At 35.6% G+C, this 22,200-nt stretch overlaps 3 protein-coding genes across 4 annotated transcripts in view; 1 reads left to right on the top strand and 2 right to left on the bottom strand.

Annotated features, from left to right (window-relative positions):
• On the bottom strand, positions 1,090-6,755 carry LOC109829110 (polyadenylate-binding protein-interacting protein 6-like). Of its 2 annotated transcripts, XM_020396215.1 has the most exons (4): positions 6,571-6,755; positions 6,411-6,486; positions 3,178-3,576; positions 1,090-1,588 (listed from the first exon to the last, which is right to left on the bottom strand). In XM_020396215.1, the coding sequence occupies exons 3-4, from the start codon at positions 3,556-3,558 to the stop codon at positions 1,526-1,528; spliced, it is 444 nt and encodes a 147-aa protein (XP_020251804.1). In that variant the 5' UTR covers positions 3,559-3,576; positions 6,411-6,486; positions 6,571-6,755; the 3' UTR covers positions 1,090-1,525. The 2 variants fall into 2 exon arrangements, with proteins under 2 accessions (XP_020251804.1, XP_020251802.1); XM_020396213.1 differs by lacking the exon at positions 6,411-6,486.
• Positions 9,451-17,170, bottom strand: LOC109829109 (beta-glucuronosyltransferase GlcAT14A-like). The gene is given in 7 exon segments (XM_020396212.1): positions 9,451-10,392; positions 10,484-10,599; positions 10,681-10,756; positions 16,361-16,504; positions 16,507-16,604; positions 16,606-16,695; positions 16,697-17,170. Coding segments are annotated over 7 exon segments (1,194 nt in total). The 5' UTR covers positions 16,852-17,170; the 3' UTR covers positions 9,451-9,877.
• Positions 22,005-22,200, top strand: part of LOC109829108 (ABC transporter G family member 7) — an 18,806-nt gene continuing 18,610 nt past the window's right edge. Inside the window, 1 exon segment of the mRNA XM_020396211.1 lies at positions 22,005-22,200. This exon segment is cut by the window's right edge and continues 99 nt beyond it. Coding sequence (XP_020251800.1) covers positions 22,093-22,200 — 108 coding nt within the window. The 5' untranslated portion in view covers positions 22,005-22,092.

The raw sequence follows: 22,200 nt of genomic DNA, 5'->3' as shown, positions 1-22,200 counted from the left end.
ATATCATTCCACTTCTACCTCTATACTTCACAGGTACAAAGTAGAAAAGAGAAGAAAAAAAAACTCTAGCATTACTCTGCAACATAATTGATAGCCTTCAAACAAGCATCAAATATCATCAGTAAGTTTACAGATACTAAAAGTAGTGGTCCTTTCAGTCATGTTAATTTTTCCCACTAATCTCGTTCATAAGGCTTAATGATCACAAAGACCAAATCCTTTTCAGGAGGGATTTGGCTCCACTCTGGTGTCTGAAAAAGAGCAATTTGATCGTATGTTGCCTCTACATGATAACCAGTAATTATGAACAAGCCTTCTTCTGAAGTTTTTAGAACTTTTTCCATCTCATCGTGCTCATCATGCTTCATCATGCTGATCTTCACAGCATGAAATAAGTGGAAATGGATGGTATGAAATTTTGAGGGGAGAGAGGCAAGGAGAGCGAATAGTTCGAAAAGCTGATTGAAGAGATCTATCTCTGCTGTATCAAGTGTTCATTAGGGTCTCTGTAGACTGCTGTATAAAAATCTCAGTCTCATTTATGTAGACGCTACAAAAAAAAGCTTATTGAAATAAAACCGACACGTCCATATGCTTATTGAAATATGTTCTGCGACATAATGATGCATACCTCTAGAGTATTATGTATCAATGTACTTTGTTATGTTTATGGTCTATATTGTTGTCTTATATTCTATTTTGCTCCGGTTGAGAGCTTGAAATAAAATCTCATTTATCCTAATCTCTGTTATGCATAATCTACAGACTTTCTAATCTGGTTTAAAAAAAGTTCAAGAATAAGAAGAAATGCATCTGCTGCCTACAGAGGCTCTAATCTGTTTTCGAGAGTAGAGCAATGTCTACCTGCAAAGCGCATGATCTAATTTTGAAAAGTTCAATAAGAAGAAAATAGCATACCCACGATCTACGTACAGATTTGCTAATCTGGTTTCGAGAGATGGAGAGTTGTCGAGCATGAATCCTCTCTCTTTAGGAAAAGAAAGCAGTATAGCTATATATCGACAGGAATTCCTTGTCATATATCACTCTTTAGATGAGTAAAATTTAGAGAAAAACACAATTCGATAGACCCTTGATTTTTTTTTTCTCATTGCCAATCACAGCCTTACAATAGTAATAACGACTGGTTCAAATGTGTAGAATACTATTAAAGGCACACAAGCCAATATGGAAGAAAGAGATTATGCTGCATGAGAAAATAGAAAGTCATGGCCTCATGCACCTCTCATCTTTTGAAGTTAGATGCATAAACGTTCGCACGAAGCATGACTACTGTCCAAATTGATGGATGATATAGCTTGCAGATAACTACAGTTAAACTTCACACCACAAAGAGCCCTTGTACCAACACAGATGAGCAAAGCATAGACGCACGCAGCAGAAAAAATGTGGCAAACCGAAAGTAAGAAGCTAGGGGAAATCCAAAATGTAAACCCCATTTAACAGCAGAAGTCACAGCATATTCTGTACAGGCTGAGCAAGTTGCTTGAACTGGAAACCGATCTCACTTTGAAGGACTCCCACTGTGTCGGACCTCTGAAGTTCCTGGGGACTCCATATGCTCAGCCTACATCAAAAAAAAAAAAAACCTTCATATGAGTTAATCATTTCAGAAGGTTTGGCTCCAATGGCCAGTGCAGGAAGAGTGTTTCATCTGGTAAAAGAGGGGAAAACTAAAAGAAAATTCTACATATATTCCTCATCCTAAACTTTAAAAAAGCGAGACAGACCAATCCAAAGCTTAAAATCTGCATTTATGATGCATATGGAAAAGATGGCATCTTTTTGTAGTGGTATTTCCTATAGGCACTTGAAATATGTAGATATAGGTATGCATATGAATGTGCAAGGATAAATTTTCAAAAGAGACCCATTTATATTTTTATTACCAAAAAACGACCCTATTCAAACAAATTTACAAAAACCGACCCGGTTTCAGCCTCAGCGCTGAAACCAGGTCGGTTTTTGAAAAAAAAAATCCGAAACTTCACGGGAGTTCAACTCCCGTGAAGTTTAGTAGATCTGCTAAACTTCACGGGAGTTCAACTCCCGTGAAGTTTCGAATTTTTTTTCTTCAAAAACCGACCTGGTTTCAGCGCTGAGGCAGAAACCAGGTCGGTTTTTGTAAATTTGTTTGAATGGGGTCGCTTTTTGGGATTAAGTTCACAAATGGGTCTCTTTTGAAAATTTGTCCGAATGTGCAAATATTATATGGATCTGTTTGTGTGCCATGCATGTATGTACGACTGTAAGCAAGTAGTGACAACTGTTGGATTTGTCTCAATTTATGTGGATAGTTGGATTATTCACACTAGAGAAATGGCTGTGGATGAAACTTTTACTTGAGATTTGTTGTTAGAAATAGTGGAAAAACTTTCTTTCTTTCTCATTTAGCATTGGTTGTCTATCTAGGCTAAAAGGGTTACCCCACTTTCTCCAAGAATTGGCCATCACTTTCCAGAAAGGGGAAATGGTCAAAATATATCCATGCCCTGTATCAGCTAACGATGGACTAACTTTCTTCGGTCAAGCCAAAACTAAAAGCCAATCGATGGTGATTTTGACCAGAATTCGGAACAATTCATGAATCAAGTTTTGAGATTGATTTGGTTCACTTGGACTTACCAGTGCAAATCAGAGTTTCAGATCTCTGACAAAATGATAACTTAAAATCCTAAAAAATAGAAAAACTGCTAAAAATGCCTCTCTGTATCCTAATTCACAACTGGTTCGAAGTAATTCAAAAAAGAGCATTCAAGAAATAAAAAATTCCTAGACAACTTAATTAGTAATTTAGTATCCATTCTAGGCCAACACCATTTTCTTCAACTTGCTTCAGATTAGTCCCAAAAAAAACTAATAGGTGATTGATGGCTTTGGTTGTGAAAGTATTTATGAGCGTTATCAAAAACTATTGTGTTAGCATGCAAGTGAAACTACTGCTGCTCTAGTATACTCTGGTGGAGTACGCTTTTACTAGTCACACCTATGTCCAAGAATCGGATAAATATTTGGAATACAAAACTAACATGCAGCCAATTTAAACTGCCTACACTAATTCGACGAGCAAGCTATTGTAAGAGACTGGTAAACTTCAAGACGAACAGAAGATAAAGAAATTAAAAGGGATCAGATGATATAAAGGAGCAGTATTACCTCAAACTCTTCCAGCAAATCTATCGTGTCTTCCAGATCACCATTATTGAAATCAAGGAGCTCAGCAAGGGTTTTTTCAGAATATCCAGGAAACCTGGTCATGAGGAAACATATCTCCATATTGGTGTCATCAGTCATGCTTTGCTTCTCAGTTGATATCTTGTAAGAATGAACGGACGCTTCATCAGAAACATGCAGTTTCTCCAAGCTTTGCTCTAGAGAAGCATTGTCTGGAAGCTGATAGGCCGCGGCCTCACCACAGTCATGCTTCTCAGAGCCCACTATTTTCTTGGTAGACTTACTCTCCATGTCAGATGATTTCTTCCAAGAAGGTATATAGGGAACAGCACCCGCATTCAAGCTAGACTTTCCTTGCATCATGTTGTCGGCTGGATAGAACTACCAATACAAAAAGAAAGCATCATTAGCAATTACATATCCGCTCAAAACTCAAAATTAGAGTGGCTGTAGGTGAAGGACATGAACTACAACAAAAGAGATGCTGCAGCTGAAGATACAAAAAGGAGCTTAGAGGAAGAAATTAGAGGTTCTTGTTTGAGAAGTTTATCATAGTAAATATGATAAAACATTGAGTTTAGCATCAACCAACAAGAGAATTCATACTTTCCTTAGAGATATATGAATCAGTGTTGGCACATTAAGTTGATTTATGAAACTATTCCGCAATGAAATATTTCAGTCTCAATGATGAACATATGAAATATTTAAAAAGGGGCTTAGAGGAAGAAATTAGAGGTTCTTGTTTGAGATCATAGCAAATATGATAAAATATTGAGTTTAGCATCAACCAACAAGAGAATTCATACTCTACCTGGAGATTTATGCATCAGTGCTGGAATATTAAGTTGATTTATGAAAATATTCCGCAATGAAATATTTCAGTCTAGATGATAGAACGTATGAACAGTCAATTGCAAACTCTGTTTGGAGGTTGATCTTTTACCTACAGTTCATTATATGCAATCATCATTTTTGTAAGGCTATAGGGCCAAAGTTATTTACATAGTCCGATTCTCTATTAATCAACACAGGCAATTTGTTTTGTACCTGTAACATCATGATATATAATGCAGCATTTAGAACTATGAGATGAAAGATTAACATATAGATGATCTGATTTTCAGTAATCTAAACAAGACACTATTTATCAATATCGTAGCCATCATCATTTACACATTTTTCTCATCAATAGGATCGGTAACAAAAGTTGATGAACCTTATGTAACTACAACATTAGTCAATGAATTGGTAAAGTCATTCATGATCATAAATACTAAACATTTTGGGCAACTAAGGGATATAAAGTTCAACGAATGTGGGACAAACAGAGAATATCTGAAAAGATAGGTTTCCTTGGTGAAAGAAAACTTGCATCGTGTATGCTTCCTAGTTACGCCACACAATAATGGTCATTAAAACTTCAGGGTACTAGGAACATCCTCCAAAATGTAGAAACTTGTAAGAACTAATCATTGGAGTTTTATTCTTACGAAAGCTTTCCTTCAAACATGCACACTCAACATCTAATTTTGTGAATCTTGGACTGATCCAAACCAAAATTGCATCCAGAATAACTAAAAAGTTCCTTTAAACAGCAAGGAACAAGACAATCGAAGTACTGAATGTAGCATGTTTTTGTTCTTGTAACATTATAATATGGACCAATATAATTGTCAATTTGAAACTGAACAAGTTTTTATGAATTCCATTATAACTTTCAATTTTGACATGACCACATAAGGAACACGTCTTGCCTTTGTAGAACTATAAAAAGGAGCAGAACTTAATCAACTTGAAGACATTCATGCTAGTCTAAAAATGGCAAACAAGAGACAAATTTATTGAAAGAACCAGACTCAATGTTAGCCTTAGTTTCATCAACATATACTACACATAAGAGGTGACTTTCAGACCAGTAAGCATATTAACAAAAACAAATGACCAAAGTAAAGGGGAAAACCAAAATGTAAAATAAATAGAATTCTAAGATTTACTCCTAAATTTAAGTGCCAGAATTGATATATTTTTTCACACAAATCATACTTTTGCCAACAGTTTATTGCAGATAGTCACAATCACAATTTTTATTATTTTGAAAATACAACTTGCAAATGAAACGGTAATCCTGAATGAGAATACAATTCAGGATACTAGTGATCCTAATATCCAAGATCAGACCTATGTCCTCCATGCAGATCAATGATAACTAATGTAATGTTAATAAGACAAGAGACAAAGTGCCCACTGAAAGAACAAAAAGGAAATGCTTCAAATTGACACAAACCATAAAAGTCAATTTCGGAGTGTATACCGATGCAGAATTGGATGCAATAATGACCTAAAATATTGTAGGTCGTTATTGAATGAATCAATTAAATAAAAAATTCTCTAAAATTTTCGTAAATAATATAACTTACTCCAAAAACTACATGTTTGCTAATATGATGCAGTAACGGAAGAAACGCCCGGGACCTAATGAGAAGAAGTATTTCATATTTGCAAAAGAACATGATGCCAAATGTATAGACTATATTGCCGTTCATAAAGATTTAAAGAAAAAAATATACTACCTTATTAAACCCTAATGAAAGCCGAAAATAAAGTAAAAGAAAAATATCTAGAAGATACAATAAAAGTTTTAGAAGAAAAAAAAAATCTATGGGAGAATGTGAGAACCTAAATAACTCAAGCATTGAGAAGACATCAAACAAATATTTGATAAAGATAAAGAAAAGCCGCCTAGCTACTGTTGATTCATACATTCAAAAGTATTTAATTAAGTGTTATTGCTTATAGATAAAGGATAAATTTAACTTGGTTTTCCCCCCAAGTAACAGATAACGCAACAAACCAATATTTTACTGTGAACCATAAAAATAAATAAACAAAACCAAGTGAAAAACATCCAAGTAAAAGATAGTAACAGAAGTATCTGCAATAGAATAGGGATTAAATTATATGATACAACTCAAAAAATTAAATTAAAAAAAATTCAAGAAAAGGTAAACCCTTACTTCTCAATTCTTCTCCCAAAGGGCAAACATATAATCAAAAATAACAATAAAGAACCCTACAAGTACATCAACAAACTTTGATAACAGAAAGCAAACGGCAAAAAAAAACCCTAAATCCCCATTTCTCGTCGTCTTCAAGAACAATGAGATCTTAGAATATAATGGAAGAATAACAGATCATCATGATCAATCGCGAACCTGAAACCCCTTCAGAAGACCTAAATCGACATTTCCCACGTATTCGAGATCACAAAAACCCTAATCGTACGTGAATCTGAGATAAATCAGAAATAACTGCTATAAACTGCTGGATGTCGACGAGTAGATAGGAGGATAGAATGAGAGATCAAGAAATTACCAGAAATTTTGAGCAAATCAGTAAAGGATTTTGAGAGCTCCAAAAAATCCTAGCTCAAGATCTCATCAACTCCTCGCGATCGAAAAGGGGAAATAAAAGGGAGAAGGCGAGGAGTTTGTGAAATGAGAGAGGGCAATTTATATGGGTGGTGGATCCGTGGAGGGAAAAAAGTTTCGGTGCGAGTCTTGTACTGTTCCGAATGGCGTATTAAAACTAAAAGTTACCATTACATATAAGAGAGGCGCTACATGCACGTTCTAAGGCACACCACTAATCACACTCCCCCTCTCTCTACAGGAGGGCCCATATGTGAATTTTTTTTAAAAAATTACATGTGGGCCCTCCTACACTAAAAAATTCACACTAAAAAATTCACATGTGGACCACCATGCATTGTAGAGAGAGAAGGAGTGTGGTTGGTGGTGTGCCTTAGAGTGTGCCTCTATCATTTCTTTACATATAACGAGGACTACAGCAAAAAAAAATTGTTTTTAGGTCACTTACATTGCATTAAATAAATAATATACCCAACACAAATGGTTTAATATGAACAAGTGACATCTACACCTACGAAAAATTCAAAGATTTATTATTTATACTATAGTAAATATTGTAGCATAAACAGTAAATTAAATATGATCCCTTATACTTGATGTTACTATTTATACTATAATAATTTATTGTAGCATAAACAGTAAAACAAATCAAATATATTAAAATTTAAATCTTTCTTTAAGTATAGTTAAGTAGATATGGTTTCTAATTAAATGTATTAAAACTTGGATCTTTCTTTAAGTATAGAGGTGTAGATATGATTTCTAATTTTAAGTATATAATAATTAAATTAAATGTATTAAAACTTAGAGGTATGCAAGATTAAAATGCAGTGCTTAAAAGAATATGGGTTCGTGCTTTGCACGGGAGTGCTCACTAGTAGGTTATTATACTTGAATTAGGGTTATAAGTAAAAGTAATCATGATATATATGTTGTATGCATTTTTAGAAATTGTTAGATAATATCAAAATTCAGAAATACTCAACACTAATGAATATTGCGCAAAGAAAAATTCCTCAAGGACCCAAAATATAGGACCAATAGAGGGGACAAGTGAGGTGTCTCCCTCCTATTGGATAATGAGTTGGCCATCATTAATGATGGCCAACTCATTATCCAATAGGAGGGAGACACCTCACTTGTCCCCTCTATTGGTCCCATATTTTGGGTCATTGTAGCAAAGCTCTTGCGCAAAATCAATTAGCTTTTTCTTAAGCCTTAAAGGATCCTGATTAGTCATCCCAAAAACCGATGTGTTTAAACTCTCTCTCTCTCTCTCTCTTTTTGGTGGATTGAGTGTGTTTAGGCTCTATTTGGTCTTTTAAATCCAATTTTGAACATCATCTATAGGGGTGGAAATGAATCAAATATTTAACAAATACTTATTTATTCTCTTAAATATTCGGTATTTATTCTGTTAAATATTCAGTCATATTTGATTTGATAGTTCATTTAACAATAAACGAATAGTTTTCAGTATTTGGTTCATAAATGAATAGAATTTAACCATAACCATATTCGATTAGTTTGTTTAATAAACAATTCAATAAAAAAATCTTTACTTATAACTGGTATTAATTACACATGTGATGTTATATTCTTGACCCACCTACATTTGCTTAATTAATTATATACTAATTTTGAGAGACTTAACAAGCCCCGAATCCATTTTTTTAACCAAATATCCACATTATAGATTTACCTATCATAGATATTAAGGAATAATTTTCAATTATGAATTTTAATGTTATCTAAATTATCAAATTATTAGAACAATGAAAATACTGCTTTGATCAAATAAAAGTATCTACTTAATTAAATTGTTTAATATACATAAAACATAAATTATTAATAAAACAAATATACTTTAATATTCGATACGTATTCGTGAATATTCGGCAAATATTGATATTCGAATTCAAATTCCAAGACCATCAGAGAACGATATTCAAATTTGCATTTCAATCTGGAAAATTTAAACGAATACAAATACAAATATCTCAATATTTTATTTGTATTCAGTTCATTTCCAGGCCTAATCATCCATATAGAGATTGATTAATCACTTGATGCCCACAATTATAATATTTATAGACTATTTGGATTAATTTCCATTTGAATGAAGTATTTGGTATTTTCAACAATTATAACTTTAAGCTTCAAGGCGGACAAAAAGCAAATACGATTCACGAAAACAAGTTAGAAAGATTTGATATTAAATATATATATACATATATAGAATGTGAAAACTGTAGAACTATTCAGACACAAGAAGAATGTTGCAAATTTATTTATTTACTTTCCTCAAATAAAAAATTATCATCCGTATACTTCATCTCTTTCATTAAATAAGATATGATGAAACAATTTACATGAAAAAAACATTAAAAAAACCAGACTTAGACTCCAAGAATAAAAGAAACTAAACTCATGAAAACCTGTATCCAATTCTTGAATCAAAACCCTGCCACATTGTAAAAGCATCTACAGACAGACGAAAATACCAAGTATCATCAGTTCATGAAGCTTACAATACAGAAACAGTATCAGAGCTTGTGGTATTTGAGCAAACATTCTACAAAAATATATCAGTCATATATGCATGAAAAGAATATACACGATGAAACAAGAAAAATAAAAAAAAACAAATTTACACTTCCAAGAACAAAATGAACTAGGCTCTATTAGAACTTTTCTCCACTTCTTGGATCAAAATAAAACACTTCAGGCCCTAAAACCAACATTATAGGAACTGCAGTACATCTCATGGTTTTCCAACAAACATTCTCAAGTATCCGCAAGACCAACAGAAAAACAACATTAGTACTAAACTAAGGAAAATCTACCTGAAAACTTCTACAGAGATTAGCATACAGTCACTATTCCGGGCTCTGTTTCTTTGTTGTAAAAGCGGTAATTAATAAACGAAAAACTTTAGTGTTTGATAAATGTTACAGAACAAAATAACATCCTAGCCCATGAGAAATGGTCTCCCTACAAATAACAAAAGAAATATAAATATTGGCTCCCAAGACACTGCGTCTTCTAAAACAAGTGCCCGTTGTGACTCATTTAACATCCATAATCTACATCGAAACATCTGGAGCCGAGGAGCCTCCGTATGAGATGTTGGCTTCACAGCCTCACCTCCAATCTCTATTACACCCAATCCAAATGAGGTGAAGAGGCAAAAAAGAATACTGCTCAAGGCAGAAGTGGCCAAAAAATGAACTTCTGCGCGATACACGCCACTACTTGCAAGATCTTGATTGAGACTTCCACTCAGACACAAGTCTCTCCATCAGAACCCTAAATTTCTCAGCCTGAGGCCCGGGCTTCACAGAGTTGACATTTCCCCACTCAGAGCACGGATCACTCCACCACCGGTCCTTGGCAGAGCACCAAGCCCCGGGTGTCACACGGTTATATCTCCTCCTGAGCACTTCACCGTCAATCATATCAAGTACTTGATCATTTTTGTGGAATTGCCGAGCAAAGGGCACACCACTTTCTACTATTTTCCTATAACTGGACACGTTAAGAAAGTGAGGATCCATCCCAGGAGGATTATCCCATTCTACATAACGGAGATCACTGTTAACTGTAGTGTTTTGGAACTCCGGTGAGTTGCAAGCCACAGAGTGGAAATAGCCTTCTTGTGATAAAAGTACGTTTGTGAAGTACATGAGGAGAGTGCGAGGCAAATTATCCCAACCCATGATGCAGTAATTCAAGAAGGGTCTGCTCAGAATTACCCATTGAGAGCCTGTTACATAGAAATGAAGGTAGTAAATCATCAAATTAGTAGAAATCTATGGTTTTTAAGCAAGAAGGCAAAGTGAGAGAAGAAAAGATGCCTGTGAAAAATTTGAAAGCCTCAGGAGTCTTCCTTTTCTCTGTTGCTGTGAAGTAATGGGACCTTCTTGCCAAGTAAATGCCCGCATCAACTATGATTGGGTGGACTCTCTGGGTTCTGCAAGAATTTAGCTGAGAAGTTTAGTCTGGAGAGGCTAGAGAGGTCAAAAACAAGAACTATTGGGGCAAATGGGCTTACTCTTTCCATCCAAGATCACTGGTATGATCTATGAAGTTGAGATGTCTAGGCACAGTAGAGAATACATGAATCAAATCTGCAAGAAAAGAGAAACCGGCATCACCATTTTAGCAAAAATTCTAAGAAAAATGCCACCAGCATATCTAAAAAGGAATATGTATACATGCAGATAACAAAAAAAATTATGTCCTCCAAAAAGGCTTTTGAATGTCAAATAGCAGTAGAACTACATATAAAAAATCATCATTTTGAATAATTTACCCCTTTATTAAAGTACACCAATAATTTAGAATATATGTGATCATGAAAAAGAAAATTTAGACAGGGCTCTGCAATTACTCTGAGTGAATACTTCCCAGGCTTTATCAGCTGAAACCGTAGAATTCATATGGCTGATCTTTTTATTCAGAGAAACAATAATGCCAATGGAGGTCTATATGCATAAACTCTGCAATTGCTCTGATCCTGTGCTTCTAAGACTTATTTTCAGAAACAAAGAATTTGGTTGATTTAGATCTTTCCTTTTTTGTCCGTCTAGAGACCCTGTAATGCTTATGGATATGGTAAAGCATCCAGTAGCTTACACCCTTCTACGAAAATAAAAAGCAAATGTTCCTGTCTTTGGAAGTTATCTTTCTAAAAAATAATAATATAGGTATCAAACCTTTATACTTTGTGTTGCATATGTGATTGCATCTGTTTTTGTGTGAACATGTTTGTGCGTAAACAAAAAAGAAGCTTCCTTTGATTTCACTTTGATGGAGATAGTGCATAGATGGCGATGACTATCAGCAAAGACAGTTAACATAGAATTGAAGATTAATTTAATATAAAGGAAAATTAATTATATAAAGCAAGAAACAATCATATGACATATCTTAAGACAATATCAAGAACAACAGCCATAATAATTGTGTGATGCAGCTACTGGCAAAAGCTCGAGAAAACTCCAAAATCTTGAATGGAAACTCCACAAGCTACAAATTTATGCACGGAAAATCATTTGGATTCAAGCACAAAAAATAAAGTAGAGATTTTGCAAAAACATTGGCAAATACCTCAATCAACTCGAACATACATTAAACAATAAGATAAAAACTTTTAACAACTTTGAACTAGAAACATTGCATAATCATTTCTCCTATTTGATGAAACATATATCTTTTCACCTGTTTAAGAAATGTGTTTGCAAATTCCAATGGATAATCACTCAAGAACTAATTGTTGCAAACCTTGTCAATCTAAAGACATGTGGTACAGTCCTAGAAATGTATCAAAATCAACAAAAATGGAGCCGAAACACTGACTTTGAGAAGCATAGAGCAATTTGTTGGTAATAATTCCACCACGCGACCAAACAGAAACTTACACGGTTTGCCACATGCAAACTAACAGAAACAGAATATTAACTGTGATTGTGTGTGTATGAAGCCTTTGATATTCAAGGGCCCTACGCAAAATAAACATCGATATTTAACAAAAAATAATTTGTCAAGTACATGTGGAACAATCCTAGATGTCTTAAAATCAACAAAAATTGAGCCGAAACACTGACTTTGCCAAATATAGAGCAACTTGTTATTGCTAATTCCACCAAGCGACCAAAGCAGAAACTTGCACAGTTTCCCACTTGCAAAACTAACAGAAGAATGGACTTGTCAATTCAGATTGAGTGCATGTGAAGTCTGTTATTCAAAGGCACTATGAAAAAGATAAACATCAATATTTAACAAAAATTAACACAATAGATTTAACATGCCTTTATGACCTCTGTAGATCGTTAACCTCGTTGTTAAATTATATTATGAAAAAGGTTTGTCTTCGATTCTCCAGAAACCAGAAACAAGATGGTAACAGATAATCTAGGAGATGCGAATAAGTGATCGCTTAGCTGCAAAATCTCCTGATGCAAAGTAATATCTACACTATGGTATATTCCTATCATATTCTTGTTATAATTAGTAATCAAACCGTATATGCAATCATAGTGTATAGAACACAAAAGCATATAGCAATTGCACATTTGTTAGGACTGGGGAATATTTCTTCTAGTTGTCGTAGGCTTGGCACTGGAAAAACTTTGCAAGACTTGTTTTTGCTAATTACCCACCAGGCAGAACATTTTCAAACTATCAAATAAGAACAACTGATTAGAGATTCTATTCCTTGCTGTGTGTTTGGAGAATCACCAAGAGGTTATTTGTACTGTAGCCTGCAGGCTACCTCGTCTCTAGGTCATAACCGGGAGCAAACTCATTCATCAAATGAGATCACGAAACTCACAAGAGTGCTTCTCTCTAGAACCCTAACCCTAGTCACTACTCACTAGGGAAGATTTTTCGGCTACCTCGTCTCTAGGTCATAACTGGGAGCAAACTCATTCATCAAATGAGATAAAGCAACTCACAAGAGTGCTTCTCGCTAGAACTCTAACCTACTCAGCAGGGAAGATTTGTTGTAGATCAACTAGGTTAGATCGAAGCCTAGCCCAGTCTATATTGAAGGGATAGAGGTGTGTGATCATAAAAACAATACGCAAGTTATGAGCAACTACACAGCAAGTCTAGCAATTACAAACCTTTTTTTTCAAAACAATATTGTCTTAGGTAGCCAAGTTCCAAGTAATTGCAGATTACGAAGAAATTGTCATAACCATAATATTTATTTCACTGCAACTGCTCTCGATACATTGGTCTGAATTTGGACAAAAATTGATTGCTTCTTGTTGTGAGAAACAGCACTCCTCAAAGCAAAAGGACATACAAATGACAACTCCCTACCATCAAAGCCATTCATCCAATTGGTATCACTATATCCATAAGGGTTGCAAATCTATCTACTCATTGCACAGAACATAGTATGCACACCCACCCAAATAAAACATAACCCTCTTGACAACACCCCAATGAGCAGGTTTGGTGTTAGACTCGTATCGACTAAACAGGTCTACAATTTTGGAGATATTGAAGTACAGATTATTACATACATCAAACATCGGACAACACTCATAATCGACGTGTGCCACCTTTTCCAGTATTTTTTGCCATTCATGATGGTCTAGATGCACTACAGCAGAATAAAACCAGTACTTCAATCCCTCTTAGTCCGCAATGTCCATTGACTAGACATGTGTAAGTGCCTATCTGACAGAAACCCTTTGCTCAAGGTTCGCAGTGAAATTATCACTCTCACGAGCAACTACTAGACTATACCATCAAGTATCACAGATATCACTAACCAATTTCTTGTCTTTCAACAAGCCAGCAACAGATTTTTGGATGTGATAAAGTGTTTGTCTATAGCATACCTGACCAAACATGATATAGAAGTCATTTACCAGACAGGTGAAACAAACACATAATAGCCAGTTTGACCACAAGCCTCCATTAAATGTATCAGGAGCAAGTTATGCAAGATTGGAAGAACAAAATAAGAGCAACATTTTGATGAAGATCATGTGTCATCCTGCATGGATAAGAAAGTGCAGCACACACAAAAAATCAAATATAGTTATCAGCCAAAAACCCTCATGCTAGCAGCAGGCAACATTTCAACTAACCCCATGGGCCCAACTTAGCCAACAGATCAAGCTACACTCACAAAACCAAGTTGTGAACCCTCCTAACAGAACTAATAATCTGACCAAGCCTCCTAAAACTGCTCAATTTTCCACGAGAGGAGAGAGGGAGAATCTTTCCCACCCCTCCTGCTACTTAAATAACTTTTTTTAATCAATCTTTGCCAGTATTCCTTGACAATCAAATAAATACAACATACAAAAGCATAACTTACAAATAAATCTAAATTTAGCCTTAAGAAGTAAATGAATTTTACCTAACATGATGTCATTCCACAAATTCAGACCATACCAATATAATTTCCTGACTCTACTTTACAATCTAGACAATCAAGGTTACTAAAAGTGCTAGGCGGTCTAGGCGTTGCACCCGACGCCTAGAGCCTAGGCAAGGCCTAGGCGTTTTCCCATTTTTAGTTTTTTTTTATTACAATTACTGGTCACGGATGTCAATGTTATAGGAAGCTTATGCACTAGACTGACACTTAGGTGGATTTCTTAAGTGGCCATAGAGGAGGTTTTACTAAAGGTCGGGAGAGGTAGAGGAGGTCTTGGAGGCTGCAATGGAGGAAATCACGATCAACGCCTAAAGGATGCAGTCCATGTAGGCAAACCATGCTCGGTGCTCCATTGCTCCCAAAGCCTAGATGCGCAACCTAGGTACTGCATAGGTGCTAGGCGCTAGGTAGGATGCCAAGGTACCGCTAGGCCTAGGCGGAGGCTTTTTACAATATGACAGACTCACCAAATGCCACCATAACAAAACACCCACAAATCAAGAAGTAGCATAAAATGCCACTGCTCGTAAATCAATTCAGCATCACTTGTATTGACCCTGTTTACCAAGAATATATATTTTCATTTCGTGACTCTCCTTTGCTAAAAACAGGGGAAAATAGTATCTCAAATCATCCAAGACAACTATAAAGAAACCAACTTTTTGTATGTTCCATAACCATCCCAGAAAACTATCTCATGCATGTTATTTCAGTATGAAAGAAACCAACTTTTTGTATGTTCCATAACCATCCCAGAAAACTATCTCATGCATGTTATTTCAGTATGATTCATTTTTCACTATTTAAGCTGACGAAACCATCCCAGAAAACTATCTCATGCATGTTATTTCAGTATGATTCATTTTTCACTATTTAAGCTGACGACATATCATTATGCCAACTACTGGATAAAAACAAAATTTAGGCAAAGAAAGTAAACAAATCATACCTAACATGATACCATTCCACAAAGCTCATAGCAAACCAATATAATTTCCTAACCACTCCCAAGTTCCTACTCTTAAAAAGCTCCAAACTGCCATCCACTCATCACTTACCACTGAAACCAACCACTCCCAAGTTCCTACTCTTAAAAAGCTCCAAACTGCCATCCACTCATCACTTACCACTGAAACCAAATACCCACTAAAGAAATCAAGGAATAGCATAAAACCCCACTTCTTGTAATTTAATTCAGTATGTTCCCCATCTACAAGATATAAACTTTCAATCAGTGTGTTTCCTTTATCAAAATCAGACAAACAAATTACTCAAATCACCTAATACAACCAAAAGGAATCAACTTTTCAGTATGTTCAATCCCAAAAAACTATATAGTGTATATTCAAGCAAAATCCAACCAAAATATTATTCCTACCTAACACAATACCAAGCCAGAAGACCCAAACTAGAAAAACAATAGACCCAACCACTTCCCAGTTACCAACACTAGAAAACCCAAAGTAATCACCCACTCATCAACTGCCACTGAAACCAAATACCCCCTACACAAATCAAGAAATAGCATAGAATCTTAATTCTTGTAAGTTAACTCATTTGCAATGTCCCTGTATACCAAGAACATAGGTTATTAGTGTTTCGTCTTTTTCTTTTTCTTTTCTCCAGAAAAAAAAAATGTATCCCCCATCCTAGCTGACATCTCATGAACTGAACAGTTATCGGAGCAAATTAATATAAAGGAATCAACTTTCAGCATTCCTCTAGAATTTAATCCCAAAAAAAGCTTATTTTTGCACTGTGCAAGTTTACCGCAGCTTATACAAGTTAAATTCATGCAAAATAAACTAAAACCCAAGAACCATACCATCTTGCGAAACCACCGGATAATCCCCCGCATTCAGCATCACCAACCAATCCCACTCCCCATCAATCCTCATCAACGCCGCCGCCGCCCGAAGTACGCATCTCGTCAATCGCATCCGGCCTTCCACAACATCCACATTCCCAACACGCTCGCCGCCGGCAACGCCACCTCCACCGACACAGCTAGCGAGCTCCTCTCTTTATCCGAAGCCTCATGCGACAAATGAAGAAGGTACCGATTTCTGGTGGTAGACTGCGAGGGGAGCGAGGACTCGCTGGGCATCGCAACGAGAGCCGTGATGAGGTAGCGAAGGAGGGGAGGCGGCGGGCCTCGCCGTAGGAGGGATCACGAAGCGGCGGGAGGCGGGAGAAGAGGAAGTAGGAGGAGGCGGTGAGGCCGGAGATGGCGGAGAGGAAGAGGAGGAGGGAGATGAAGGAGATGGAGATGACTGGGTAGAGGAAGCGCCGCTCCGCTGAGGGTGATGCCGCCATCGGAGGAGGAGCTAGGGTTAGGATTTGGATCCTAGACTGGATGTTGGCGGCGACATTGGAGGCGGATCTTGGATCGGAGCTGAAGTTAGGGTTCCGATGATGGAGGATGAGACATTGAAGGGGAGATCTTGGATCGTACCTAAGGTTAGGGTTTGGATCTGTCGTGGTTTTTTGAGCTGCGAGGTCTTGATCTGAGATTTGAATCGTTTTTATGGGAGTTGGAGAGAACGAGGAAGACGAGAGTGTGTGTGCGTGCAAGAGAGTATTATTGAGTAGGGAGGAAAATGAATAAAGGAGGATTTGCGTGCAGTTGCGGGAAGTTTTTTTGCATATTGGTACCTGTTATCTTATTTTATATTTTATTTTCGAGTGAATTGCACATAACCCCCTGCTTCTAGTTAGCTTGAACAGCCCTTGACCGCTTACTACTGGGGGTGTTAAACTGTATCCGTATCCAAAGAAATATCTGTAACTGTATCTGTTAGGATACGGATATGGTTACTTAATTCTATAACCGATAAAATATGGTTATAAATATGGTTTTGTAATGAAATATTTGTATCCGTATCCGAAATATCCGAATACATATTAGTCATGCTCATGCTCTTACCGATAGTTTCTATTATTAGATTATGAATTTGTGGTTAATTTTAATGATCAAGATGTCTAATCTTAACTTTTCAGTTATAATGAAGATATTAACGAACTTTTTTGTATCACATGAACTATATTTTTCTCGATACTATCCACTTTTCTCATATCTATTTTGTATACATATGCATATCCGCTTATATATCTGCATGTATATCCGTAACTGTATCCGATTTTAGCGGATATGATTATAAATTTTTCTTACCGAGATATATTTGTATACGTATTCGTATCCGTATTCGAGATGAGTAAACGGATATGGATATGATAAGCATCATCTCCGAGCCGTATCCGGACCGAATGCACCCCTACTTACTAATATTTAGTTAGTTTACTAAAGTTTATTTCTAAAAGTATAAATTTCAGATGACACCCCTCTTCCTTGTGAACAGGTAGGGGTTAACCGCTAATAAACGAGTTGAAGCCTGTTAAGTGTTATCAGATTTCTAGATGAGAGGGGTTAGATGCAATTTATCCTTTCTTCTACTGTTATGATTACTTAACCAGTAACAGAGACGAGGACTCATAACAAACAAAACAAGTTAAAGCTGGAGAAGGTAACAGATTATAACATGAACTACTTATTTGAGATAATTTACAGGATTTGAATGACTTGTTAAAATATTATATTTGTTGTGGGCCACTTTTCAAGTACTTTTTAGATTATGGGTGGGGCAGAACTTGGGACAATAATAGACTTGGATTTTGGTCAGCCTGGTGTTAAAATTTTGCCTCTAGAAATCTTCTCCATAAGCTCAATGAGAGCAGCGGCTCTTACCTTTTTCTTTTTGCCTTTTTAGTAGGGGTGCTAAACCTAATATGTATCCGAGGAAATATCTGTAACTGTATCCGTTAGGATACGGATATGGTTACTCAAATCTATAACCGATAGGATATGGTTACGGATATGATTTTGTAGTGAAATATCCGTATCCGTATCCGAAATATCCGAATACATATTAGTCATACTCTTACGATAGTTTCAATTCGTAGTTTATGGATTTGTGATTAAATTTGATGATCAATATGTCTAATCTTAACTTTTCAATTATAATGAACATATTAACGAACTCTTTTGTATCACATGAACTTTATTTTTCTCATACTATCTAGTTTTATCATATCCGTTTTGTATCCGCATGCATATCTGCTCATATATCCGTAACCATATCCGATTTTAGCGGATATGATTATGAAATTTTCTTACCGAGGTATATATGTATCCGTATCCGAGATGGGTAAGCGGATATAGATATGGTAAGCATCATACCCGACCAATATCAGGACCGAGTGCACCCCTACTTTTTAGTGGTTGGAGTGTGCACACATAATATGAAATATAGACTATATTCATACAAAATAGGACTTATATACCTTATTGTTTCAACTACTTCTTATTTACAGACCCCAACTTGTATTTGCTAGCAAAAACATACACTAAAATTTTTAAATTTGCATTTGTAAGCCTTCACTTTCTCTAACGGCACTTAAATACTCTAAAGTTTTTAAATATGACACTTGAACACCCTAAGGTTTTTAAAACTAGAACTTAAATACCTTCAAGTTTTGCGAGCCTTAATAATTTTAGGGTATATAAATGCTATAAAAAATAAATGAGGATATACAAGTGCAAGTTTTAAAAAATTTTAGGGTATTTTCTTGCTACGAAATAAAAATAAGGTTATATAAGTGAAAAGTAGATGAAACTCTAGGGTATTTAAATCTAGGGTATATAAATGCTATTTACTCTTATATTTATTATGATTTTAATGGATCCTCATTTATATCTTTCGAAACCCAAAAAAATGTATTTAGATATTTTCTTCTGAAAGGTGCTGAATTGATGAATGATGCCGGTACAAATTCTAACATATGAGACTTTGGCCCGGACCATAATTACTACTCATCTGATATAGAAATTTTGTTGCCATAGGGCATTAAAAATTTATTTATCTTTTAAGACAAAATTAATATTTTTCTACCGTTAGGTAATTGATTTTGATGCAAATCCACGTGTTTAATATTTTATATTTAATATACAACAAATAACATACGAGTTTATTGCCCCATTGTGACTAATCGAATAAAAACAAGCCCATGTTAAATAAATTAGTGTTTACTTTGTTATAAATCCCCAAAGCAAATATATATAAAACCATATCAACAATTTCATATTGTTCAGCTAATAAACATTTAACCAGATACTACGTGGCTTCTAAATTCATGGTGGAAAAAAAGTTATTGCTTCAATAACTACTGCAAGGCTATTACACTATAGTATACTAGATTCAACATTGTAGATAAATTGAAATTATTTCCGAGAAGATTAGGATAAACAATGCATGTGTGATGAGATTGAGCTTGCAGCATCAAGACTAAGTAAAGAGAGGAGAAAAAAATGAGAGGAATTTTATTTAAGAAAAAATGATTGATTAATGACTTATGTTGAGTGTAAACTTATAATCCTTAACTTCCATCAAACTTTTAGAAGTCTTGATGTAGTGGCAAGATCTTTTTGACGATTTATCAAATCAATCTAGATTAAAATTCTAGTGGCCACAAATGTCAAAGGGGATTTTTAAAAAAATCATTCGGTGACTCCAGGCTATGGTCTATGAAAAAGCTCTCAAACTACATAGCATACTAGAGTACAAAATCATAACCCTCCGGGTCTCACAAAAAATTTAGAATAGTTATACATTTTTATTAATTACTTTGGGACATCACTTTTCATAAATCTTGAACTCATCTCTGCGATCAATATAGCTACGTTAAACACTGGAAACCTAAATATAATTCATCGTTAAAAAGAACAAAGAATAACCATTTAAACGAGTGCAAACTCGTCAATGGACCCTATTGGCTGATAAGTTAAGTGATCCAATGAAAAAAAAAATTGAACCAAAGCGATAATTTAAATTCAGAAAAATAGATCATATTATTTAAAATTCCAAAATAAAACGGATCCTCCGAATATATTTTCAAGAGTCCTGCTACAGGGATCCCAAATAGAGGACCCTGTAGTGGGACAGGTGAGGTGTCAGCCTGGGAGGCTCTGATGCACTGTTTATAAACAGTGCATCAGAGCCTCCCAGGCTGACACCTCACCTGTCCCACGGTCCCACCCCAGGGTCCTCTATTTGGGATCCCTGGGGCATTTTTCTATTTCCAAGCCAAAAAAAGGGGGACTTGGATCTTTCAGTGATGGGATGTGAAAGGGACTAATAACTGATGAGTGATCTCCCTGTAAATTGCCAATATAATTTATATAAAATTTGTCCCCATCTGAGGGTGATTTTAGGGATTATTTATTCATTTATTTATTAGTGACAGTATTTTATGCCGTTTGGTGATGGATGTTCAACACAAGTTTGGAATTGGGAGGAGGTTCATCACTTATTTAATAAAGACACTTAACCTTTGGATTCAATAATAAAAGAAAAAGTTGAATAAAAAGAGGAAACCTAATTAAATATATTTATCAGTTAATTATCAAAAAAACCATAAGCTTTTTTGGAGGGTTGCAGTAAACCTCCACCAACATTTTTATTAGACTAAACCCCTCTAAAATTTAGAAGTTATTGCGCATAACTCAATGAATCATTTTATTTCACTAAATATTACCTAAAATTTTATCTTTTAATTTTCACATTAACTCTAACATGTTACTAGTAAGCACATGATGAAAAAAGAAGGTGAAAATTTCTTTATTGGCCCTAAAAATATTCGGTTATTAAAAATAAAAAAAAGTCATTCTTTGCGGCGCATACTTGCCACATGAGATGTTAGAATCGATAGCGCTAATTTGAAAATTAAATGAGGAATTTCATGTGAGATTTAGTGGAATAAAACAGTTCATAGGGATTATATGCAACATCTCCTAAAGATCAAGGGGTTTAACGTAATAAAAAGTTGATGTGAGTTTACTTCAAGTCCCCAAAAGTCAAGGGGGGTTTTCTATAAAAATAATGTTAGAGGCACACCACCCACCACAACCCCAACCACACTCCCCCATCTTATTGCTACAGTAAACCGGACCCCACATGAGATTTTAAAAAAAATTTAAAATCCCATGTGGGACCTGGTTTACTGTAGCAATAAGATGGGAGAGTGTGGTTAGGGTTGTGATGAGTGGTGTGCCCCTAACACCACTCTTTCTATAATTGAAATTGGGATCCTCTACTCATGCATAGTGATTCCTAGTGTTTGCTAGTGCATCTCCACCCTTCATTGTGTGGACCCCACCTTCCACTTTGTACTCATCCACACAATGAAGGGTAAAGATGCATTAGCAAACATTAGGAATCACTATGCATGAGTAGAGGATCTCAATCCCTATAATTGACCTCCTGTTTTTGTGTTCCAACTTTTGGCTAATTTAACTTGCCCAAAATATTTCCATCGCCAGTAGCTCATGCAACATTTTGGGCCTCAGAAATACAAGCCCAGGCCCAAAACATCCAACGTTATCTCTTACACCAAGAAGAACCGAAACCGAATCAGCCACAAACTCTCCTGCACTGAGAGAAAGATAGAACGAAAAAGAAAAGAAAAAGGCCAAAATAATAATAAAAAATAAAAAATAAAACAATGGGGGGCGTTGATTTGAAAGGCCTCGGTCGAATCCTGGCAATGCTGGCAACGGCGCTCTTCGTCCGCGCGATCACCGGCATGGGCCCCGCCCTCCCTCCGCCGCCG

The sequence above is a fragment of the Asparagus officinalis genome, chromosome 1 (genome assembly GCF_001876935.1).
Source record: "Asparagus officinalis chromosome 1, Aspof.V1, whole genome shotgun sequence".
NCBI lineage: Eukaryota > Viridiplantae > Streptophyta > Magnoliopsida > Asparagales > Asparagaceae > Asparagus > Asparagus officinalis.
The sequence above is the reverse complement of the archived record's forward strand: the minus strand, read 5'-3'. Positions and strand labels throughout refer to the sequence as shown.